We start from the raw sequence: 21,517 nt of genomic DNA on the forward strand, positions 1-21,517 counted from the left end.
CTTTTGGTTCCTTGACACTATCCAAGTGGCGCAGTTTAATGGGCACTCAAACACCAGTATTTCGGATTTAACACACTGTAGACGTACACATAAACACTTATATAGCACAGAGCGCGGAAAACTTTGTGAAAAACACGAAAAACTCGGGAAATCCGCGGAAAGTACGGGCCACGCGGTCCAGTACTAACGCGGCGGCCGCGGAGTGATCGACACGCACGTCCGCACTCGACGACGGCCGGCGCGCAAGTCATCCCACTCAGTCTCAGTCCTCCCACCTGGTCTACCACCACCCATGGCCATACCAACCTCGCGGTTATTGTGGCCGAATCTTGAGAGATGCGCGCGGAATTGCGGCTGCCTACGGCAGATTGCACTCCACCGCGCGCAATTCTTGACTCTCTACAAGTTCTTTAATCTTTGTCCATTTGTCCCTTGCCACTCTCCCCCTTCTGGGGCATGGACTCTACTGGCACGTTGGCACCATCCGGTGCCTGGCCGCTAGGCGTCTGTCCGTTCCGTCTCCTGTGCCACGCGTGCGCGAAACCTCGCAGCCGCGCGAAGTTCGCCTCCGAGCTGACAAGATCGGGGTACCACGCAGGACCGTAGCCCTCCGAGAGCGCTATCCCACTCAGCATCTCACACCGCAGGTCTTCATACAGGGGACAGTACCACAGAACGTGGTGCCTGTCCTCCTCACTCTCGCCGCACTCACACATACTCCCCTCTCGCAGCTTCATGTCGCTCAGCCTTTTATTGAAGCACCCGTGTCCAGTGAGTATCTGCGAGGTCACATAGTCCGGTTGGACCCAGCGCATGCTGAGCCTACCAGCCACCTCCGGGAAGAACTGATAGAGCTCACGACCTTTGGTCTCCTGCTCCCAACGCTGCTGCCAAAATACGATCACCGAATCCCGTATATCGCGTTTTCGACTGCTCATCTCGTCCAGGGTCGCGAGCTGGCGCGTCCTCAGTACAGCCGTCCGTCCAGCATACTCCACCTCGAGGTCGGCGGGCAACACTCCGGCCAAGACCGGGAGCGCGGCCGTGCTGACAGACCGGTAGGCCTTCGTCAGCAGCACGAGTGCCGGCCTCTGCCCCCTCAGGACAATCCCGCCCACCGACTGGACTTTGACCCGCTCAAACCAACACGCCGCAGCATACACAAGCGTGGCAACGAACGTTCCCTGGTAGAGAATGCGCAGACCGGGGTATCGAATGCCCCAGGAGGACGCAGACACACGCGAAACCTTCCCGAAGCATTTGGCTGCGCGCTCTACAATGTCCTGTGCATGCTGCGTGAACAAAAGACCCGAATCGATCACCACGCCGAGCACTGTTCCTGAGCTCACCTGTCGGATCGAGGCGCCATCAAGTTTGATGATTGGGGGCCTCTGGAATTTCCCCCTGATTGTCATCATGGACGACTTGGCAGGAGAGAATCCCAGTCGGTTCCGGGCTCCCCAATCAGTCGCGATGTTAAGGGCCTCTGTGGCCTTCGACTCGATGCTGGCTCTCGATTGCGCCTCAATCAAAATGGTGACGTCATCGGCGTACGCCACCATGCTCACCCCCTCCGGCATCGGCGATCTCAACAGGTCGTCCAACAGAACGTTCCACAACGTTGGTCCAAGCACAGAACCCTGCGGACACCCCATGGTGGAAACTTTCCACAACTCCCGGCTGCCGACGGTTAAGCCAACCCGGCGTCCGGAGAAGTATCCCGCCAACATCCGATAGACATTGGGCGGGCATCCCCCTCTTTTCGCCTTCAGCATCACCATCGGCCACCAGGCGTTGTCGAACGCACCCGAGATGTCAAGAAACACAGCTTGGACGTACTTCGCTGTGGACGCCCTGGCCGTGTCGGTAATCGCGTCGATCGCTGTCACTGTCGACTTACCTCTGGTGAAGCCATGCTGGCAGTCCGACATCCCGCTAGAGATCTGAGGCGCGCAGTGTAACATTACACGCTCAAGCAGTTTACCCAAGATCGAGAGAAGCGTAATTGGTCGGTACGCCTTGGGGTCGGTGAGGGGCTTGTCATTACCTTTTGGCAGCACGAGCAGTCGACCGTCCTTCCACACATCCGGAAACACACCTTCCTCCACACACTTGGCGTACACCAGGTGGAACTCCACCGATGCAGCCTTCCAGACATGCGTCAACATTCTTGCGGTCACTCCATCCAGTCCCGGTGCGGTGTTGGGCAATTGCTTAACCATGATTCGCAGATACTCAAGGGACGGAGGAGACGCGTCTGGGCCAGAGGGGACCAGGGCAGCCGAGATCCGCACCTGTTTGTGGTACTCTGTGTCCTTAGACGGATCGTCGTCCGGGCACAGAGCATACACAAGGCCGTGCATGGCTTCGTCCACAGTCCCCGCAAAGCCTTCGGCGAACTTCGTGCCGTTGATTACGTTCGAGGGCGGACGCTTCCTGCCACTCGCCACACGGTAGGCCAGACCCCACGGGTCCTCGTTGCCGGACTCGGCAAGCCCCCGGAAGAACGCGAGCTCCGTCTCCTCCTTTCTCCTTCTATATCGCGCTCTACTCGCATGAAACTCCTCTCGTGCAATCTCCTCCGCCCTGCCCTTTCTCTTCCTGAGCCTCTGCCACGCACGGCGTGAAGCGCCGTTTGCCTTCCTGAGATCGTCTAGTTCAGGCGTCCACCATTCATAACCCACGTCCCGGCTCTTCCTCTTTATACCGAGGGTTTGATGCGCAGCGCGGACAATCACGTTAGTGAAGCGCCTGCTAACCAAGGACGCAGGCTCCCTCATATCCAGATATCCCATTCGCTCATGGATAGCACTCTCGAAGCGGTCCCAATTGACACCCCGATCCCGAAATCTCGGAGGCTCCTCGCCTGGCTCTGCGCGCTCTGATGTGATGTTACGTGTGGAGGATCGGCCAACTCTGAACGTGATAAGGCGATGGTCACTAGTGCTGGCCCCCACATGGACTTTCCAATCCGTGACTGTGACGTTTCTGGTGGAGAGTGTCACGTCCACGCTTGATTCCCCGTTCGCAGTACTAAAGGTCGCCGGTTGGTCAGGGGTGTTGACTACGACGAGGTCGTGTCCCAAGATGAAGTCCTCAACCGACGACCTACGATGGTCAGCCACTCTGCCTCGCCCAGTGGTTTGGTCCGGCCTGCTGTGCCACAACGGTGAGTGGGCATTGGCGTCGACTCCCACTATGATGCGCTTACCCGCCAACGCGTCGAAGACCCGCTCAAGGTGGTGGATGTGCGGGTCGATCTCCTCGCCGTATTTGAAGTACGCTGAGACGACGTACAAATCGGCCTCGTGGATGTACGCCACTGTGCAGCGATCGTTGGTCAGGTGCTGGAGTACCGCGATGGAGAGATGGGACCCGGCCACGAAGACGCCCGCCTGGGACGAGAGGCCGCGCTGGAGGACAAGCTCGGACTGCGAGTACTGTTCTTGGACTAGAACAGCGTCCAATCCGAGCTCCTGCGACAGCGCGGGGAGTTCGTCAGTGGCGAGCGCCGCACCGGCCAGGTTCAGCTGTCCCAAGGTCCACGCATCAAAGAGCGTAGCGGGTGGCCGCTACGCTACGCTGCTCCGCGAAGACCCTGGCGGGGCACTCCCGCGCACCGGTTGCGTGTGTCGCTGCGTCCTTCTTGCCGAATTTGTGGCAGGTGGCGCACCGCTGCACTGTCTCCTTGCACGCTGCTGAAGCGTGCCCGCTACCTCCGCACGACGCGCATACCACGTCCGTCGCCCTACAGTACTTCTCTGGGTGGCCGTACTGGTGGCACTTGTGGCAGCACGTCACCGTCAAAAAGTCATTGACGTAAGCCACATCCCAGCCTACGTACACCCGATCCAACTCGCAAAGGAGTAACCTACAGGCCGGGGAGCACTCAAGGACCACTGCTGTGGTCCCACTTCCCCGGCGGCTCTTTTTAAAAACTCCTTTGCACTCCTTGGTAAAGCGCTCGAGGGGCCAGCTCTCGTTGCTCGCGACATTCTGCTCGTGAAGAGCCTCCACGAACTCCTTGAGGTCCGGGTCACCAGTGATGGAGGACACCACCACGAAGGGCAGCCGCTGCTTAGGCTCCGTCACCCGCAGAGAAGCTGGGATTGCTTCTTTGAAGCGCCTGGCCGACTCGGGGGATGTGGTCTGGATGACCACACCCGCGTTTCCTACCTTCCGCAAGCGATCAATCTGCACGTTGATTCTGCGCGGGTCGACGGCCCTCTTCAACTCCGCCTTGGTGTCTTCAGCAGTCTTTAGGGTCTCGGAAGCTGAGTCTGCCGGGTACACCGCGATCACTGGGCCCTTAGCTGCTGGAATCGGTATCTGACCTGTCCTGCTGCGCACCATGTCGCTGAAGGTCGGCTGGCGGCTGCTGGGCTGAAAGGAAGTTCCCGTTGCTGCTGGCGCTGCTGCGCCCTGAGTCGCCTTCAGGAGCTCGTTCTCAGCTTCCTTGTGCTGCAGCTTGGCATCCTTGAGTTTAAGGGCTGCCTCTGCCTCCAACATGCGCAAATCCATAACTCCTGCTGCCGCCAGTACCTCCTGTCCGTAGCCAGAAATGGCGTTCACCTCTGCCTTATTGAGCTTACTGCCTCCGCTAGTGACCACCGCCATGATGCTCTTGATCATCAGATGAACCCTCTCGTACAGTTCCGCTGGGGTCGCGCTCGACAGCTGTACGTCGGCCTGTGGCTGCTGCTGCTGCGGTGCCGCGGGCGCGGGCGCGGGCGCTGACACCGACGGCCGGACCGAAGGAGTCGGCGGCGCCGATGTGAGCAGCCCCGCCACTGGGGGAGCTCTCCTCCTGAGGTCAGCCGAGGTCGACACCTTGATGATGCGCTGCTGCTCGTCCGGTGACGTCAGCGACCGCTTCTCGGCCGCAATGGGGATCGGCGAGGACCGCTGCGGCGGGCTCCTGCCGATGCTCGGCCGAGAGGCGAAGGCCGACAAGTCGTCGTCGTCCGGCGCCGACATGCTGCGCCTAGTCTACAGAGACTATGCAAAAGTTCAGCTTTTGAAGCGCAAACAAATTATCAAGCGAATGTTCTCTTTTTGAGAAACGCAAGCACAAAAAAGTTAAAGTGCAATAACAAACGAATGTTCCAATTTTGCAAAGTCTAAAAACGCAAAGCCAAATCCGAAAGCGCGTTTGAATGTTCGCGCCCCGTCTCAAGACGCGCGAGGCCGCACGACGGCGGACCTCGCGTGAAACGGAACGTTTGCCACTAATAAAAACTATAAATGTCAGTGTCAGTGTCAAACGTCACTGTCACTGTCACTCAAACGTCACTTGTCACAACTGTCAAAAGCGATGGCGCTAGTGTCGCAATTAATGTCAAACACACACAGATGGCGCTAGCGGCGTAAATTAAAAATAAAAAGTCAAAACACAAATGGCGCTAGCGTCGCAAAACAAGAAGTCAACACAGATGGCGCTAGCAGCACACCAAACGTCAAACTTGTCACTGTCAGTGTCAACTGTCAGTGTCAACTGTCAGCTGTCAGCTGTCAGTGTCAAGTCCCCCTCGAGGTTATGCCGTTTGAGGTTAAGCACGTGCAAAGCACGCCACCACGTGCACACAAAACTTATGCTAAAACCAGCCTAAAAAGGTTCAGGTTACACAAAAAACACTGATTATAGTTAAAATACAGCACTCTAAAACTAAAAACTTAAGTCTAGGGTACTTAGCTACGGGTTTCCTCGCCAAATGAAAGCTCTCAAGCGTCTGTTTCGCAATTCAAGCTTCCAGCAAGCACAAAGTTTAACACCACAACAAAAACACAGTTATTATCACTGGCACAAATAAAAAGTAAAAACGCAAAACGAAAAACACGAGGTTAGCCGCACTGAGCCGCAAATACCCGCACACAGAAAATCGAAGCGACCGCGAGAGCTCCGCGCGCACGTCCGTTCGCTCCGGCGTTCCGAGCGCAAGTCGAGACGCCGACACGCGCGACATCTTCCCGAAGCATTTGGCCGCGCGATCTACGATCCCTTGCGCATGCATCGTAAACAGGAGACCGCTGTCGATTACCACTCCTAGCACGGTTGTGGCGTTCACTGATCGGATCGAGGCACCCTCAAAGCGAATGACCGGGGGTCTCTGGAGTTTTCCCCTGATCGTCATCGTGGATGACTTGGCAGGGGAAAAACCCAGTCTGTTCCGGACGCCCCAGTCGGTCACCAGACTTAGGGTCTCGGCGGCCGCTGCTTCAATGGCAGCCCTCGAGTTTGCCTCGATCAATATGGTGACGTCGTCGGCGTAAGCCACCATGCTGACTCCCCCAGGCAGCGGCAATCGCAGCAGGTCGTCCATCAGGACGTTCCACAACGTTGGTCCGAGCACAGAACCCTGCGGACATCCCATGGTGGAGGCCTTCCACAACACGCGGCTACCCGTGATCAGGCCCACCCGGCGCCCAGAGAAGTACCCCGCTAGCATCTTGTAGATGTTCGGCGGGCAGCCTCCTCTTTTGGCCTTGACCTTGATCATGGGCCACCACGCGTTGTCGAACGCACCAGAGATGTCAAGATAGACAGCTTGGACATAGCGCGCTGTGGACGTCTTGCCAGCACCTATAACGGCGTTAAGTGCCGTGACCGTGGACTTACCCCGAGAGAATCCGTGTTGGCAGTCCGAGATCCCGTTGGAAATCTGAGGCGCACAGTATAACATTACGCGTTCGAGTAACTTGCCTAGGACAGAGAGAAGCGTAATTGGACGGTACGCTTTTGGGTCAGTGAGTGGCTTTCCGTTGCCCTTTGGCAGAACCAAGAGACGACCGTCCTTCCAGACGTCCGGGAAGACGCCTTCGTCTATACAGCGGGCATACACCAGATGGAATTCCACTGATGCAGCGGCCCAGACTTGGCGCATCATCCTGGCGGTGACCCCGTCGAGCCCTGGTGCCGTGTTAGGCAATTGCCTAATTATGAATCCCAGATAGTCTCTAGAAGGAGGAAGGGCGTTGGGACCTGAGGGGAGGATGGCAGCCGAGATCCGCACCTGTTTGTGATGCTCTGTGTCCTTAGACGGGTCGTCGTCCGGGCACAGCGCATGCACAAGGCCGTGCATGGCTTCGTCAACCGTCCCCGCATGTCCTTCAGCAAACTTGGTGCCATTTACGATATTAGCTGGAGGGCGAGTCCTCCCGCTAGCCACTCGGTAGGCCAGGCCCCAAGGGTCCTGATTGCCGGACTCGGCAAGCCTCCGGTAAAACGCGCGTTCCGTTTCTTCCTTCCTCCTCCTGTAGAGTGCCCTATGCTTGTGGAAGGAGTCCCTAGTGGACTCCTCCTCGACACCGCCTCGCTTTCGCGATCGCTGCCATCTCCAGCGTGAAGCGCCACAACTCCTACGCAACTGCTCCAACTCACTGGTCCACCATTCGTATCCCGCGTCACGGGTCTTCCTCTTTGGACCGAGGGTTTGTTGAGCAGATTGGATAATCACGTTAGTGAAATCCCTGCTTACCACATGAGCGGGATTGTCGAAGGTGAGCCCCCCCATGCGCGCATGGATGTCGTCCCGGAAACGGTCCCACCTAACACCCCGATCCCGAAACCCCAGAGGCTCCTCAATGTGCTCACTGAGCTCGCGCTGCGTACATCTTCGGTAGTTGAGTGGCCTGACCACAAAAGAGATGAGTCGGTGGTCCGAGGTGCTAGCCTCCTCGTGGACTGTCCAGTCCTGCACTTTGACGCCACGCGTGGACAGGGTGATGTCAACGTTCGACTCTCCGTTCGCAGTGGAGAAGGTAGGCGGCTGGCCCTCCGTGTTATGGAGGTCAAGGCAGCGACCGAGGATAAAGTCCTCAACCGCCGCTCGCCTATGATCCTCAGTCCGCTCCTGTTGCGCCTATGCGCGAGCCGGTCCGCCAGGCGAGAAGCCTCCTCCTCGGCTTCCAAGATGGCCGCACGGCGCGTCTCATCGCAGAGCCGCTCACGTGCCCCATCTCTACCCACGTACTCTCCGCGGCCTCGGCCTCTGCGGGCAGCGGTGCTCGCGTCTGCCAAAACTTTAGCAGGGCACGGGGCTGGGAAAGCCTCATCCGCCCGCCGCTTGCCTGCTCTCGTCAGTCTGGTGATGCGAGTTCCAGACGGCGATCTGGACCTCATGCCCGAAGACGCAGACTCGTAAGAGTCCGCGATCTCCAGGCTTACATCTGCGCTCAATGCGCGTTGGTCATGTCCGGGAGAGGGGGAAACAGCACGTGACATCCCCTCGTTGTCAGTTTGGGTAAGGGAGCACTCGTCCCCAGACTCAGGGAGATCCCCGGGCCTGAAAAAGCGGCTCCCTGACGACTCCTGTAGAGGTGTGCTACACCTCATCAAACGGACGACGGGCGTCTTGAGAAAGACGGCACCGTCACCCTTCTCACCTTCTTCCTCGTTTTGAGCGCCTCGCGCTCGGGGTTTGGTCGAAACTTGCTTGCTATTTGAGTTCAGACAAGCCATGAGCCAAGAATCTTTTTCAGTCGGTGGTGACCCCACCCTCCTTGGAGTCCCATTTGGGGAGGTGCCACTTGACACCCCAGCAATATGCCCCAACGACCCCAATGCCATTCGACCCGGACACACGGCCCCGCCGGCCTAGGCACCCCTATCTACGCCTCAGACACTCAAGCCACTCCGGTCCATTCCTCCGGGGAGGAGCAGGCAGAGCGACGAATACCGGAGGTCTTGAGCCATAAGGCCTTCCCCATTTGGGCCCGACAGGCCTGCCGACTTGACAGATCCTGCCGCGCTCTGGTTTTGGTTCGCGCCGTCCGAAGCCGGTACCCCCCATATCTGGAAGGCGTTCCCCTATCCATCACCTGGGGACGCGCCCGATGCGGGACCAGAAACCCGACACGGGAACCTAACCTGTTTTTTTTTTTTTTTTTTTCGCTGGAAAATGCTTTGCGCATGCCTACCGCCCTCGGGGGGGGCATTAGGTTATGTGGGACTCTCCCCGATTGGGGACCCACTAAAAACCAGCGGCGTTCTCGGGAGCCATGAGTTCGGGGCCACGGGTCAGCGCCATCAGCACACATCCACGGCCCTTTACTGACTAGACCGACACACGGTCTCACCCGATCTGGAGAGGGCATAATGCCCCTGCCTCCGGCTTGTTGTCCCGATGATGCGTAGAACGCATTACACACCATCGTGCCTCTTAGTGGGAAGCGGACGCCCCCGCGTCCGCGACCCGAGGCACAGGGAGGGGCATGTGCAGGAGGTGGCGGTTCCTCCTGCGCCCAGTGCGCATAAGGCGCATGAGGAGTGCGTCAGCCGCAGCCTCTCGCTCTCGCTCCGCGCTCTCCTTCTCGGCGAGCACTCGCTCACAGAATGCGGCCATGGCTCGCCAAGCCTCCCTGTTTCCGACCATACGCCGGACTATGGAGCCCAGGCTGAGGTCGGTCCCCACGTGTGCTCGGAGGGCATGACGGTCAGCGACCCACGCCGGGCACACCTCAAGGGTGTGCTGTGCCGTATCCTCCGGAGCATCGCAGTGCCAGCATCGGGCGGAGGGTTCCCTGCCAATGCGGCAGAGGTATGACCCAAAACACCCGTGGCCTGTAAACACCTGCGACATCCGGTATGTCATTTGGCCGTGTGGACGCTCAACCCATTCTGTGAGAACGGGGAGTACACTAGCCGTCGTAGAGGATCAGGACTTGGGTCATTAGAAAGCCCATAAGTAGAGCCATCCGGTGACATAGAGTCTGAAGCTCTACATAGAGCCAAACTCTACAAAAATTTTTTGACTCAAAAATTTTTTCTAGAAAGTAATTTTAAGTAAATTAGTATATAAGGACAGGCCTATAGCCAAATATTATAGTAAATAAGTAAGGTAGAGCATAGGGAAACTTGCGCTTCCCAAGGCAAAGTAAGAAAATTGACTTACCAACTGTTGGACATCCGGGTGAGCTTCCCTGCTGGAACTGACGCGTAGGTAGAGCGCGACCTGAAAGAGAAAAAACACAAGGTTAGTACATAAAATAGTTGCATATATACACATAAACCTAACACACACACACGCACACACATACACACACACATATACACATACAAAACACATTCACACTTACACACACATACAACACACAAACACACACACACACACACACTTAAATAAAGTTTTACCACTCTACATCACCTTACCTGTTCCTCCGACGCACGTGAACCGAGTCTATTGACCGGTACACCTAGGATAAGTATCTACTTTTAGTTATTTTATTTTACTCTACTGTATATTTTGTTTTATTGTACTGTATTGGAACTCTATACCACTTTTGGTATAGATAGCACGACAGTTTTATTGAACTGAGTTTTATATTTACAATTTGACAAGGCTCGAACCCCAGGACCAATGTTCGCCATTGCACATACACCCAAAAAGAAGATGGCAGACCAGCCTACCACATCCCCAACTGAGAAGGAGAGGGCAGGACCCTCACCTAAAAACACGACTACAGCCTCCAGGGTGAGGCGCAGCACAGGGGAAGGGGAGAGCGGTAAGACTGACCCAAAGCCGTGTACGTCGGCAACGCATCCGCACTCACAGGTGATAACTATATCACCACCACCAACAAAAACTACCACCAAGACGACTGGTCAGCCTAAGTTGAAGCTGAAGATAGCGCCAACCGCCGAGACGCGGCCGGCAGCTCGCAGACCGTCAGTAGAGACACCGGCTTCAACGACAACCATGACGACAAAATCGCCACAATCGGCGAAATTGACAGGTAGAGCTCACGAAGGACGGGTCTGGCTTCAGAGGGCGAAATCTCATGTTAATGAGTCTCGCAATCTGAGGACAGACCTGAAAGAGGGCATGATTATGGCCGTCGATAAGCTCTACCAATTGTTGAAGGAAGCAGTGGCGGAATTGGAAGAGGAAAAGAATAAGAACAAGGAACTCAAGGGCAAGGAAAGAGAAGGAAAGAAGGAAGGGAACGACAAAAAGGACAAGGAGGACTCAAGAGCACTTAGCAAGGAAATGGTAGAGCTCATAAAGGAGCAGAGCAACAAGATAGAGCAGACGAACATCGAACTGTCAAAGCTCAGAGAGTCCGTCCTTAACAACCAGGCCACCCAGAGAGCGTCTTACGCTGAAATAACCGCGGACCAGAGCAGAAGGCAAGCCAACAATAACAACGATAGGAGCTCTTTACACTCCATCGTTGTTACGTCCCGGAATGAACAAGAGAACAGCGAAGAGGTCCTCAAACAGGTCCGACAGGCTGTGAACGCAAAAGACGGCTGGGTGACTGTGGAGAGGGTCAGGAAGGTGAAGGACAAAAAAGTCATCATAGGATGCAGAACAGTAGAGGAACGGCAAAAGGTTCAAGACAGGCTAAAGAGTGCAGGAGATCGACTCCTTGTCGAGGAGATGAAAAACCAGGACCCGATGCTGGTCCTCAAGGATGTATTGTCGTACAATACTAATGATGATATCATCGCTGCCTTGAGAAACCAGAACGGAGGGGTTTTCCAGGGCCTCGACAAGGGGGACGATAGGATGGAATTTAGGTACCGCCGTAAGGCGAGAAATCCGCTCATGAACCATATCGTCCTACGGGTGTCACCTCAGATATACAACAGGATGATGAACTGCGGCACGGTCCATGTCGACATGCAGAGGGTGAAGGTGGACGACCAATCTCCCTTGGTACAGTGCTCCATGTGCCTAGCATATGGACATGGTAGGAGATTCTGCAAAGAGACCGTGCCGAAGTGTAGTCATTGTGGCGGACTGCATATGAAACAGGACTGCCCGGATTGGTTGGCATCGGCAGCACCAACGTGTTGCAACTGCATGACTGCGAAGGTTGACACCCCAGTAGAGCATAACGCTTTTAGCGCCGAGTGCCCCGTACGTAGACGGTGGGAAGCGCTAGCGCGGGCAAAAATAGCGTATTGCTAAGGGCGACGATAGCTGTTCCGGGGCAGGCAACCCCACCAGACGTTATACAGTGGCCCAAGCTAACCTCCAGAGGAAGGAACTGGCGACCACAGAACTCATGATTGAGGCCAGTGAGCGTAAACTCGCACTAGCACTGCTCCAGGAGCCGTATGTGGGTGGGGTGAGAAGGATGAAGGATTACCGTGGGGCGAGACTCTACCAAAATGCGACAGTAGGAGATGGGACTGTGAAGGCGGCAATAGTTGTCTTCGACGACAGCCTTGACGTCATCCAGTGCCCGAAACTCACTAACAACAATATTGTTGTGGTGAGGATCCGAACCGCAGCTTGGGAAATCGCGGCGGTATCCTTCTACTTCGAACCGGACCAGCCCATAGAGCCATACTTGGAGCAGCTTCGGACCATCAGAGAGGAGTTGGGCCCTATGTCACTGCTAATAGGAGGAGATAGCAACGCTAAGAGTACCTGGTGGGGTAGCACCGTAGAAGACCACAGGGGGAAAGAACTGTCCGGGACCCTGGAAGAGTCTGGGCTTCAGGTACTAAATACTGGTGATACGCCTACCTTTGATACCATCAGAGGTGGAAGAGCGTTCACCAGCCACGTGGATATAACAGCCTGCACCACAGATCTACTGGACCTGGTAGATAATTGGAGGGTAGACCAGAACATGACGAGCTCTGACCACAACGCCATACTTTTTCACATTAGTCTCCGCAAAAGTCGAGGCCTGAGAGTGGAGCGAACCACCAGGCTCTATAATACAAAGAAGGCGAATTGGGACATTTTTAGAGAAAAATTTTCAGAAATAAAATTGCAAAACAATATTAATATCGAATTAATTAATAATATTAGTGACAAAAACGATTTGGAACAAGTTATACAAAATTATTCAAACAGCATAACGGCAGCATGCCAGTCTAGTATGCCAGCCAAAAGGAGTACTGAGGTACTCAAAGTCCCATGGTGGAATGATGAGCTCACGAGGCTAAAAAGGGTTACCACTACCTTCAGGCGAAAGATCAAGAACGCGGCGCCGTACCGCAGAGAAATAGTGGTAGCCCAGTACCTAGAAAAGAAGGAAGCCTACGAGTGCCAAGCCAAGAAAGCCCAAATAGCAAGTTGGAAGGAGTTCTGCGAGAAACAGGATCGGGAAGGACTCTGGGAGGGGATATATAGAGTCATAAGGAGAACCACCAGGAGACAAGAAGACTTGACCCTAACCAAAGACGGTGCATTCCTGAACCCAAGAGAATCGGTGAACCTTCTAGCGGAGACATTCTACCCGAAAGACCTGGAGGCAACAGATAACGAAGACCATCGCCGGACCAGAGAGGCGGCAAAGCGGGTAAACGACCTGGGTCATGATGAACACCATGATCCACCGTTTACACCGCTGGAGCTACAGACCGCGGTGGGGAGTTTCAACCCAAAGAAGGCCCCCGGAGCGGATGGCTTCACGGCAGACATCTGCAGGAGAGCGATCTACCAGGATCTGGACGCCTTCCTTGCCCTGGCCAACAAGTGCCTTGAGATAGGGCACTTCCCGGACATTTGGAAGGAAGCCACTGTTGTGGTATTAAGAAAACCGGGCAAGGAAGATTACACGAATCCCAAGGCATACAGACCAATTGGCCTGTTGCCGGTCTTGGGAAAGATCCTGGAGAAGATGGTAGTAGCACGGATGAAATGGCACCTAGTACCGCGGATTAGTACTCGCCAGTACGGATTCATGCCCCAGAGGAGCACCGAGGACGCCCTCTATAAACTAATACACCACATCAAGGGTAAGATTGGGCTGAAGAAGCTAGTAACCCTAGTGTCATTGGATATAGAGGGCGCCTTCGATAGCGCGTGGTGGCCAGCTATCAGAGTCCGTCTGGCTGAGGAAAAGTGCCCGGTCAATATCAGGAGGCTACTGGACAGCTACCTCGACTGCAGAAGAGTCAAAGTAAGGTACGCCGGGGAGGAATGCACGAGGAGCACGAACAAAGGATGTGTGCAAGGGTCAATCGGTGGCCCGATCTTGTGGAATGTCCTTCTTGACCCTCTGCTGCAGGAATTGGAGAGGAGGCAATACTACGTGCAAGCCTTCGCGGACGACGTGGTGATGGTGTTCGATGGGGACACTGGTCTTGAGGTGTCGAGACAGGCCAATGCCGCTCTAGCCTTTGTTCAGCGGTGGGGAGTCGTAAATAAGTTGAAGTTCGCGCCTCACAAGACGTGCGCCATGGTTTTGACGAGAAAACTGAGGTACGACGACCCGCTGCTGACCATGGGAGGGGTTGACATTGGACTGTCAACGGAGGTAAAGATTTTAGGGCTTACCATTGACCATAAGCTGACATTTAACACACACGTTGCGCTCCAGTGCAAAAAGGCACTGGACATATACAAACAACTCTCGAGAGCAGCTAAGGTCAGTTGGGGTCTACATCAGGACATAATCAGGACCATATATGTAGCGACAGTAGAGCCCATCATCATGTATGCGGCGGCAGCTTGGGCGCCTGCATCAAGTAAGCTGGGGGTGCAAAAGTTGCTCTCTACAGTGCAAAGGGGTTTCGCCCAAAAGCTATGTAAATCCTACCGCACAGTCTCTCTACACTCGGCACTGGCACTGGCGGGGATACTTCCTCTCGACCTGCGAATACAGGAGGCAGCTGCCCTGTACTTTGCGAGGAGAGGGTCGCCCCCGCCGGTTCTGGGAGACAGAGAGACCGAGAGTGTGGTAGGGTTTGCAGAAGCTCCACATCCCGCTGAACATATGAGCCTCGAGTTCGTGAGTCTGGTAGATCAACACCTTGTGGACCAACACAACGTGCAGGCGGTGCGAATCTTCACCGACGGGAGCAAGATTGAAGGGAAGGTCGGAGCCGCATTATCCTGGTGGAATAATGAGGCCGAGATCCGGAACTCCAAACTCAGCTTATCCGCGTACTGCACGGTCTATCAGGCGGAACTCTTGGCCATATGGAAGGCGTCGGGCCAAATCCTAAAAGGGGCGGAAGCGAGTTATGGTCTATACAGTGATTCGAGGGCAGCGCTGGAGACGATCACAAACCACGACTCGCTTCACCCTCTTGCTGTGGAGACGAGGAAGAATCTGCGGACGGCCTTCACCCAAGGCAAAGCTGTGTCTTTGTTCTGGGTGAAAGCCCATGCAGGTCTACCTGGCAACGAGCGCGCCGATGAGCTGGCAAAGGAGGCAGCACTGGCATCCAAACGGAAGCCAGACTACGACCGGTGTCCGATCTCTTACGTCAAGAGACTAATTCGAGAAGACACCCTGGATAAATGGAATGATAGGTACACACAGGGTGACACCGCGTCAACCACCAAGTCTTTTCTCCCTGATGCATACACGGCGTACAAGTTTGCGCGCAAGATAGGACCGACAGGGATGCTCACCCAGATCTTAACAGGACACGGTGGGTTCGCCCAGTACTTGAACCGATTCAAGTGCAGGGATAACCCATCGTGTATCTGCAATCCGGACTGTGAAGAAACAGTCCTTCACTTGCTCACAGAGTGTCCCGTCCACGCCCGCGATAGGTATGACACGGAAACAAAATTAGATATGGTAATAAACCAGGATAATCTACCGGCCCTACTATTAAACAAAAACAGTAGAGAAATTTTCGTCGACTATTGCATTAGGATATGTAGAGTAGTAAATAAGAGAAATAGTAATTAAGCACTTGCTAAAGTTATAAATTGAATTTATATACGAATAGCAAGAAATAGAAAAATAGTAAACAAATAGATAAATAAAAAATGTAATAGATATAAGTTAGTAAATAAGAAAATGTTTCTAGATTAAGGAAAGTAGAGAAAAGCAAGAAAAATTGTACGTAGTATTAAGCAAAATAGAATAAGGAAGAATGTATTAGTTCTGTAAGCAAAAATGTAATAGTATTAAGTTTTTGAGTATTTTTGAATAAAGAAATAAAGTTGGTTTTTAATAGTCAGCCAGAAGGCAAAAGCAAAAATAGATAAAGAAAAAAGGATAAATAAAAACCCCTTGAAATCAAATCCTTGTATATATAACAGGGGACAGAGCTGCTAAAAAAAAAAAAAAAAAAAAAAAAAAAACGGGGAGTACAGCTTCTGTGACCCGGATGCCAAAGTGGCTACTGGCCAGTCTACGGCGCGACTGCTCGTGGGCTAGCTCCAAGAGCTGTCTCTTTTCCATTTCCACCTCCATCGGTGCAGGCCTATTGCCCTGAGATCTTTGGTCTCCCCGCCACTGGAATAGCGCGGCGAGGACCAGGGAGTCGAGATCCCAGGGGAGGCTGCCGGCCAGAACCAGCGCAGCATCGGTGGAGGTGGTGCGGTAGGCTCGCGCTAAACGCAAGGCCAACACCCTTCGAGCTTTCCGCAAGACTGTCACATTTACAGACTTAGACGTCATGCCAGACCGGGGCGCCGTAAAGTGCCATTGAGCGGACCACCCCTAGGTAAAGTTGTCGAGGAGCCGTCGACGGACCACCCAGGTTTGGCAGTAACCAACTCAAGGCACCTGCGGTGGCATTAAGCTTGGTAACGAGCTGACGGAAATGGGCCTGAAACCGCCACCTTCCGTCAAGCACAAGCCCAAGGTACCGGATAGTGGGCGAAACGGGGATCAGAACCGCATCCACCATCAACCCAGAACCCGCGGGCGGCGCACGCCGATGCCCATGAAAACACAGGGCCTCGGACTTCTCAAGCGCCACCCGTAGCCCCAAAAGGCCGATTCGGTGAACCATCATCGCAACCCCAGCAGTTGCACGACGTGCAGCCTCGGCAAAGGAATCCCCGCGAGCTGTCAGCAGGGTATCGTCGGCGTAACAAGTTACGTCAACCCCCGCGACGAACTGGCCACGCAGGGCCCAATCAAACCTTAAACAGGAGTGGCCCTAGGACCGACCCCTGCGGAACGCCGCATCCGGCCAAGTGCCGTAAACGACCATCCACCGAATCACACGCAAGCTCTCGTCCCTCCAGGTACGATGCGATGGTGTCCTGCAGGTAAACAGGTACTCCATGGAACCGGAGCGCCTGCTTTATCGTGGTCCACGGCAGTGTGTTGAACGCGTTGGCAATGTCAATAGACACGGCCAACAGCACACCGCCGCTCTCCACCGCTTCGCTGGCGAGCGATTTTACTCGCAGGATAGCATCGACCGTAGAGCGTTCTCTCCTGAAGCCATACTGTACATCCGACAGATTCGGCCCATCCGTATCCAGGTGCCGAACGAGGCGGTTTGCAAGGACTCTTTCAAAGAGCTTGCCCACCTCATCCAGCAACACGATCGGACGGTATGCCGAAGAGGGGAGTCGGTCGGACGTCCGTCTTTCTTCAGAAGCACGAGCCTCCCTTCCTTCCATAGCGCCGGGAAACGCCCCTGTTGCAGGCAAGCGGTAAGGAGCCTGCGAAGGCGGTCGCCCAGTATATTTATTTATTTATTTATTTAAAGACTTTATTGCACACACAACAATGTTCAGTACAAAAAGGCGAGCTTAATGCCATAAGTCATTCTCTACCAGCTGACCTTGAGCAAAACAGAGATATTGAGTAGGCGGTGCTAAAAAGCTACAAAAATGTACACAATATAATACATAAAATATTATAATATACAGTGTGTCCGGGCATGTAGTGATCAAACTTTAAGGGCGTAATCTATGGACAATTTTATCGATGAAAATACTTCAAATTTGGGGCCTGACCCATTTCTCGAAAAATTACATCGATTTAAGTTTTTAATATTTAGTTTACACCTCTTCTTTAAAAAACAAGTGAAAGCGTGGGTAGCTTAACATTAATAAGCAAATATTTTATATCATGCGATAGCCAATAAAATTATCTATTAGTAGAAGAAGAAAGCAGACATAAGTTTCATACATTTTACGGGAGTAAGAATGGATTTAATTAGAAAAATACATTACATTTTTCACTTCTTTTTCAGTTATTTTCAAACACAAGAAAAACCAGGTCGTTAAGGTATGTTTTATTTGCATTGTATTATTAGTATTTGAGCTATTCTACAAAACGAATGTAAATTTATTAGTCTACGTCTATTAGTTTCGACGTAATTGTTGAACAAAGATACCCCTTCCCAGCGGTTTCCATAGCGCACGCGACATGCGAAAATGCACTGCCTGAAAGAATCACACAACCTATTCCGATTACTATGGAAACCGCTGGGAAGGGATATCTTTGTTCAACAATTACGTCGAAATTAATAGACGTAGACGAATAAATTTACATTCGTTTTGTAGAATAGCTCAAATACTAAAAACACAATGCAAATAAAACATACCTTAACGACCTGGTTTTTCTTGTGTTGGAAAATAATTGAAAAAGAAGTGAAAAAAGTAATGTATTTTTCTAATTAAATCCATTCTTACTCCAATAAAATGTATGAAACTTGTGTCTGCTTTCTTCTTCTACTAATAGATAATTTTATTGGCTATCGCATGATATAAAATATTTGCTTATTAATGTTAAGCTACCCACGCTTTCACCTGTTTTTTAAAGAAGAGGTGTAAACTAAAAATTAAAAACTTAAATCGATGTAATTTTTCGAGAAATGGGTCAGGCCCCAAATTTGAATTATTTTCATCGATAAAATTGTCCATAGATTACGCCCTTAAAGTTTGATCACTACATGCCCGGACACACTGTATATACATGAATACATACATATAATTTATATAAAATGGATGACGAGAGGTAAGGGAGGATAGGAGATATATATCCGATACGATACGAGGATACGATACGATATCCGATACGAGGACCCAGATTTTACCTGGGATCCCGTCAGGACCCGGGGCCACGTTCTTGGCCTTCAACCACATTATTGCCGCGCCGAACTCGCCCTCAGAGACGGCCTCAGGGGGCTCTCTGGAGACCACAGGGTGTGGCAACATCGAAGGCGGGGTGTGTTCCACCCGAGCTGGGAACAAGGTGGACACGACTCTTCGGAGGAACTCGGGCTCTAACCTCTCCATGACCGGGGGTGCCCATGGGCGGAGTTTGCCCCGCACCGTGCGGTACGGGCGTCCCCACGGATCGGCATCGAGCGTAGACAGGATGAACAGAGTGATGCGGCAGGTACAAAAGACACTTAACTTCAGTGATATTCTATTTATTGCGAAGATAATTTACAACCATGTGCACACACTTGAATGGTAGGAAAAAGAGAACATAGAGAGGGGCCATAGAGCATACAACGCTTCTGGGTTGCCAGATATCGTTATTACATTTTTACCATACACCCGCCCCATTGAAATTACATTTCAATCTTCAAACAAAGAAGTTAAAGCTATTAACATTACAACTTACATTTTGCAATATAATACTTTAGCAATGAAATACACCTACAGAAATGCACTTACCAAGAAAGAGATTAATTAAGGTAAGTAAGTTCAACAAACCTAAGCGCTCTTGGCGTCATACATAAGTACAAGCTCTTGGCATCATACATAAGTACACAACCATAAGGTGTCCTACGAGCTATAATAGCCTACCAGTTACATACTAGTAGTAAACAAGTTTTACTTATTGTAAATCCTTTAAATATAACAATGTAATTATGTATACAATATTTAGTTTAATACACAAGATAGTATATACTCATCAGGGCCGGATTAACCATCTCGGGGCCCCTAGGCACAGCTCGTTTCGGGCCCCCCCTTTTTCATACCACAACAACGCAATTTGGAAATTTTTACTGTCATTACGAAATAGAATGAACATCATCATCAACAACAGACTTCAGTCATCACTTTACAAAATGTAGGTGTATTGAAAGCATGTTTTAATATTATAGGCCAGTAGAATTAGATTTTAAATCGGAAATAATTCATACAAAAGATTTTATTGCTTTAGTGGTTTCATTGGTTGCCCATTAAGACTCTCCTAGGTTTTCGACTTCGACCGAGTTGTGCTTTAGTGGTGGGGGCCCCGAAAGGGGCGTTTATTCGGTTTTCCGGTTATACCGCGTAAAGGACTTACCCTATCGAAAAGTGGTCTTCATGATGGTTGAAAGGCATTTAATCCTGCATTGAATAAAACCAAATTCATATATGTTTTAGACAAACCGTTCTCGTGCTTATCATATAATATGTATACCATGACTGCAGTTGTCATTTATGACACAGTTTTCTAAATTCTGGTAGTTTCTGACCTTTCACGGTATCAACTAATTAAGATATGAAAGATGATGTCATTACCGTAAAGAAATTAGCGATTACAGCCCACGCTACGTCTTCCAGCCCGTGGTCGCCACTCGAGAACTTTCCTGCCCCAACGGCCCGGGCATATTTTGTACTCCCCAGCCAGCGTTGCCAGACGTCCCGATTTTTAAATCAAATTTAAATGTCCCGCGCGGGACAGGCTTGGTCCCGCTTTTCGGAGAAGGACACTCACTTCACCAGACTATTGTTTGAAACGCCATATTATTCTAAATACCTAATAAAACTTTTTTAATTTCGATATATGTTTTCTTTTCTTTTTTTATTCTAAAGACGAATTTAACGATAGAGTAAATCTGATTTAAAATATTATTTTATTGTTAAAATAAATTTTATATTGATGTCTTTGCGTGGTGACAACCTAAAATGTAGATTTTTGATAGACAAGATTTGCTCGCGTTCAAATTCCGGTCTCTCTCTTCCTGTTTTTGCGATGTGAGCAAGCACGGTGTGCATTTTTGCTTTTGTGTAGGTAATTTCTGTACTTACAAATTAATAAGTTTAAAGTAAACTTTACAAAGCTGCAAACTGAATTTCATTCAAGAAACCTTAAAAATTTTTTTCATTTTTTAATCGGGAGTGCTGGGCCCCTGGTCATAGTGGGCCCCTAGGCACTGGCCTAAAGTGCCTTATGGATAATACGGCACTGATACTCATAGTGTAGAAACAAATCAAACTATGTTTTTAATAATGAAAGTTAAACAAATACATAATTAACCTTTTAACTTTTACAGTTTAGGCAGTAATTATAAAATTACATTTATCAGTTCTTAAGTTAATTATTTTGCTCAATAGGCAATGGGACAATTTTTGTAATAGGTCGAGAATACAAACCAGTTTTAGTTTTTACAACAACAGCTCGAATATGATTATCTTTACCTTTATATAATTCAACTACACGACCCAATGGCCAAGACATTGGTGGCTGATTATCATCCTTTAATAAAACAATAGTATTTAACATTAAATCTGGGTTTTCTTTATACCATTTATACCTCATTTGTAATGTATTTAAATAGTCAGTCTTCCAACGCTTCCAGAAGGTTTGCCGTAGCTTACATATTTGTTGATATACATCCAATCTATTATCAGGAAATTCTGCAAAATCACCCTCCGGAAACGAAGTCAGACTGCTCCCAATTTAAAAATGAGCTGGCGTGAGACACTGCTCATCACCATCCAAGTCTCTCAATGGAGTTATTGGTCGACTGTTTACAATAGCTTCAATTTGAGTTAAGAGAGTATACAAATGTTCATAACAAAGTACAGTGTGTCCTAACACTCTCTTTAAATGATGCTTTACAAGTTTTACAGAGCTTTCCCATAACCCGCCCCAATGAGCTGAATGAGGAATTATAAAC

General features: G+C 51.3%; 1 protein-coding gene across 1 annotated transcript; it reads left to right on the forward strand.

Annotated features, from left to right (window-relative positions):
- Positions 1 to 10,388: 10,388 nt before the first annotated feature.
- LOC135087301 (uncharacterized) lies at positions 10,389 to 16,263 on the forward strand. Its single transcript, XM_063982101.1, has 3 exons — positions 10,389 to 11,861; positions 11,983 to 15,495; positions 16,171 to 16,263. Exons 1-3 carry the CDS (start codon positions 10,389 to 10,391, stop codon positions 16,261 to 16,263), a joined length of 5,079 nt encoding a protein of 1,692 aa, XP_063838171.1.
- Positions 16,264 to 21,517: the final 5,254 nt, after the last annotated feature.

This window comes from Ostrinia nubilalis (assembly GCF_963855985.1).
Source record: "Ostrinia nubilalis chromosome W unlocalized genomic scaffold, ilOstNubi1.1 SUPER_W_unloc_1, whole genome shotgun sequence".
Classification (NCBI taxonomy): domain Eukaryota; kingdom Metazoa; phylum Arthropoda; class Insecta; order Lepidoptera; family Crambidae; genus Ostrinia; species Ostrinia nubilalis.

Coding starts and splice junctions, on each gene's coding strand:
- LOC135087301 (XM_063982101.1), top strand. CDS start 10,389: ATGGCAGACCAGCCTACCACATCCCCAACTGAGAAGGAGAGGGCAGGA. Junction 11,862..11,982: donor CTTTTAGCGCCGAGTGCCCC/GTACGTAGACGG, acceptor GCTAACCTCCAG/AGGAAGGAACTGGCGACCAC. Junction 15,496..16,170: donor CGGAAACAAAATTAGATATG/GTAATAAACCAG, acceptor CCACTGGAATAG/CGCGGCGAGGACCAGGGAGT.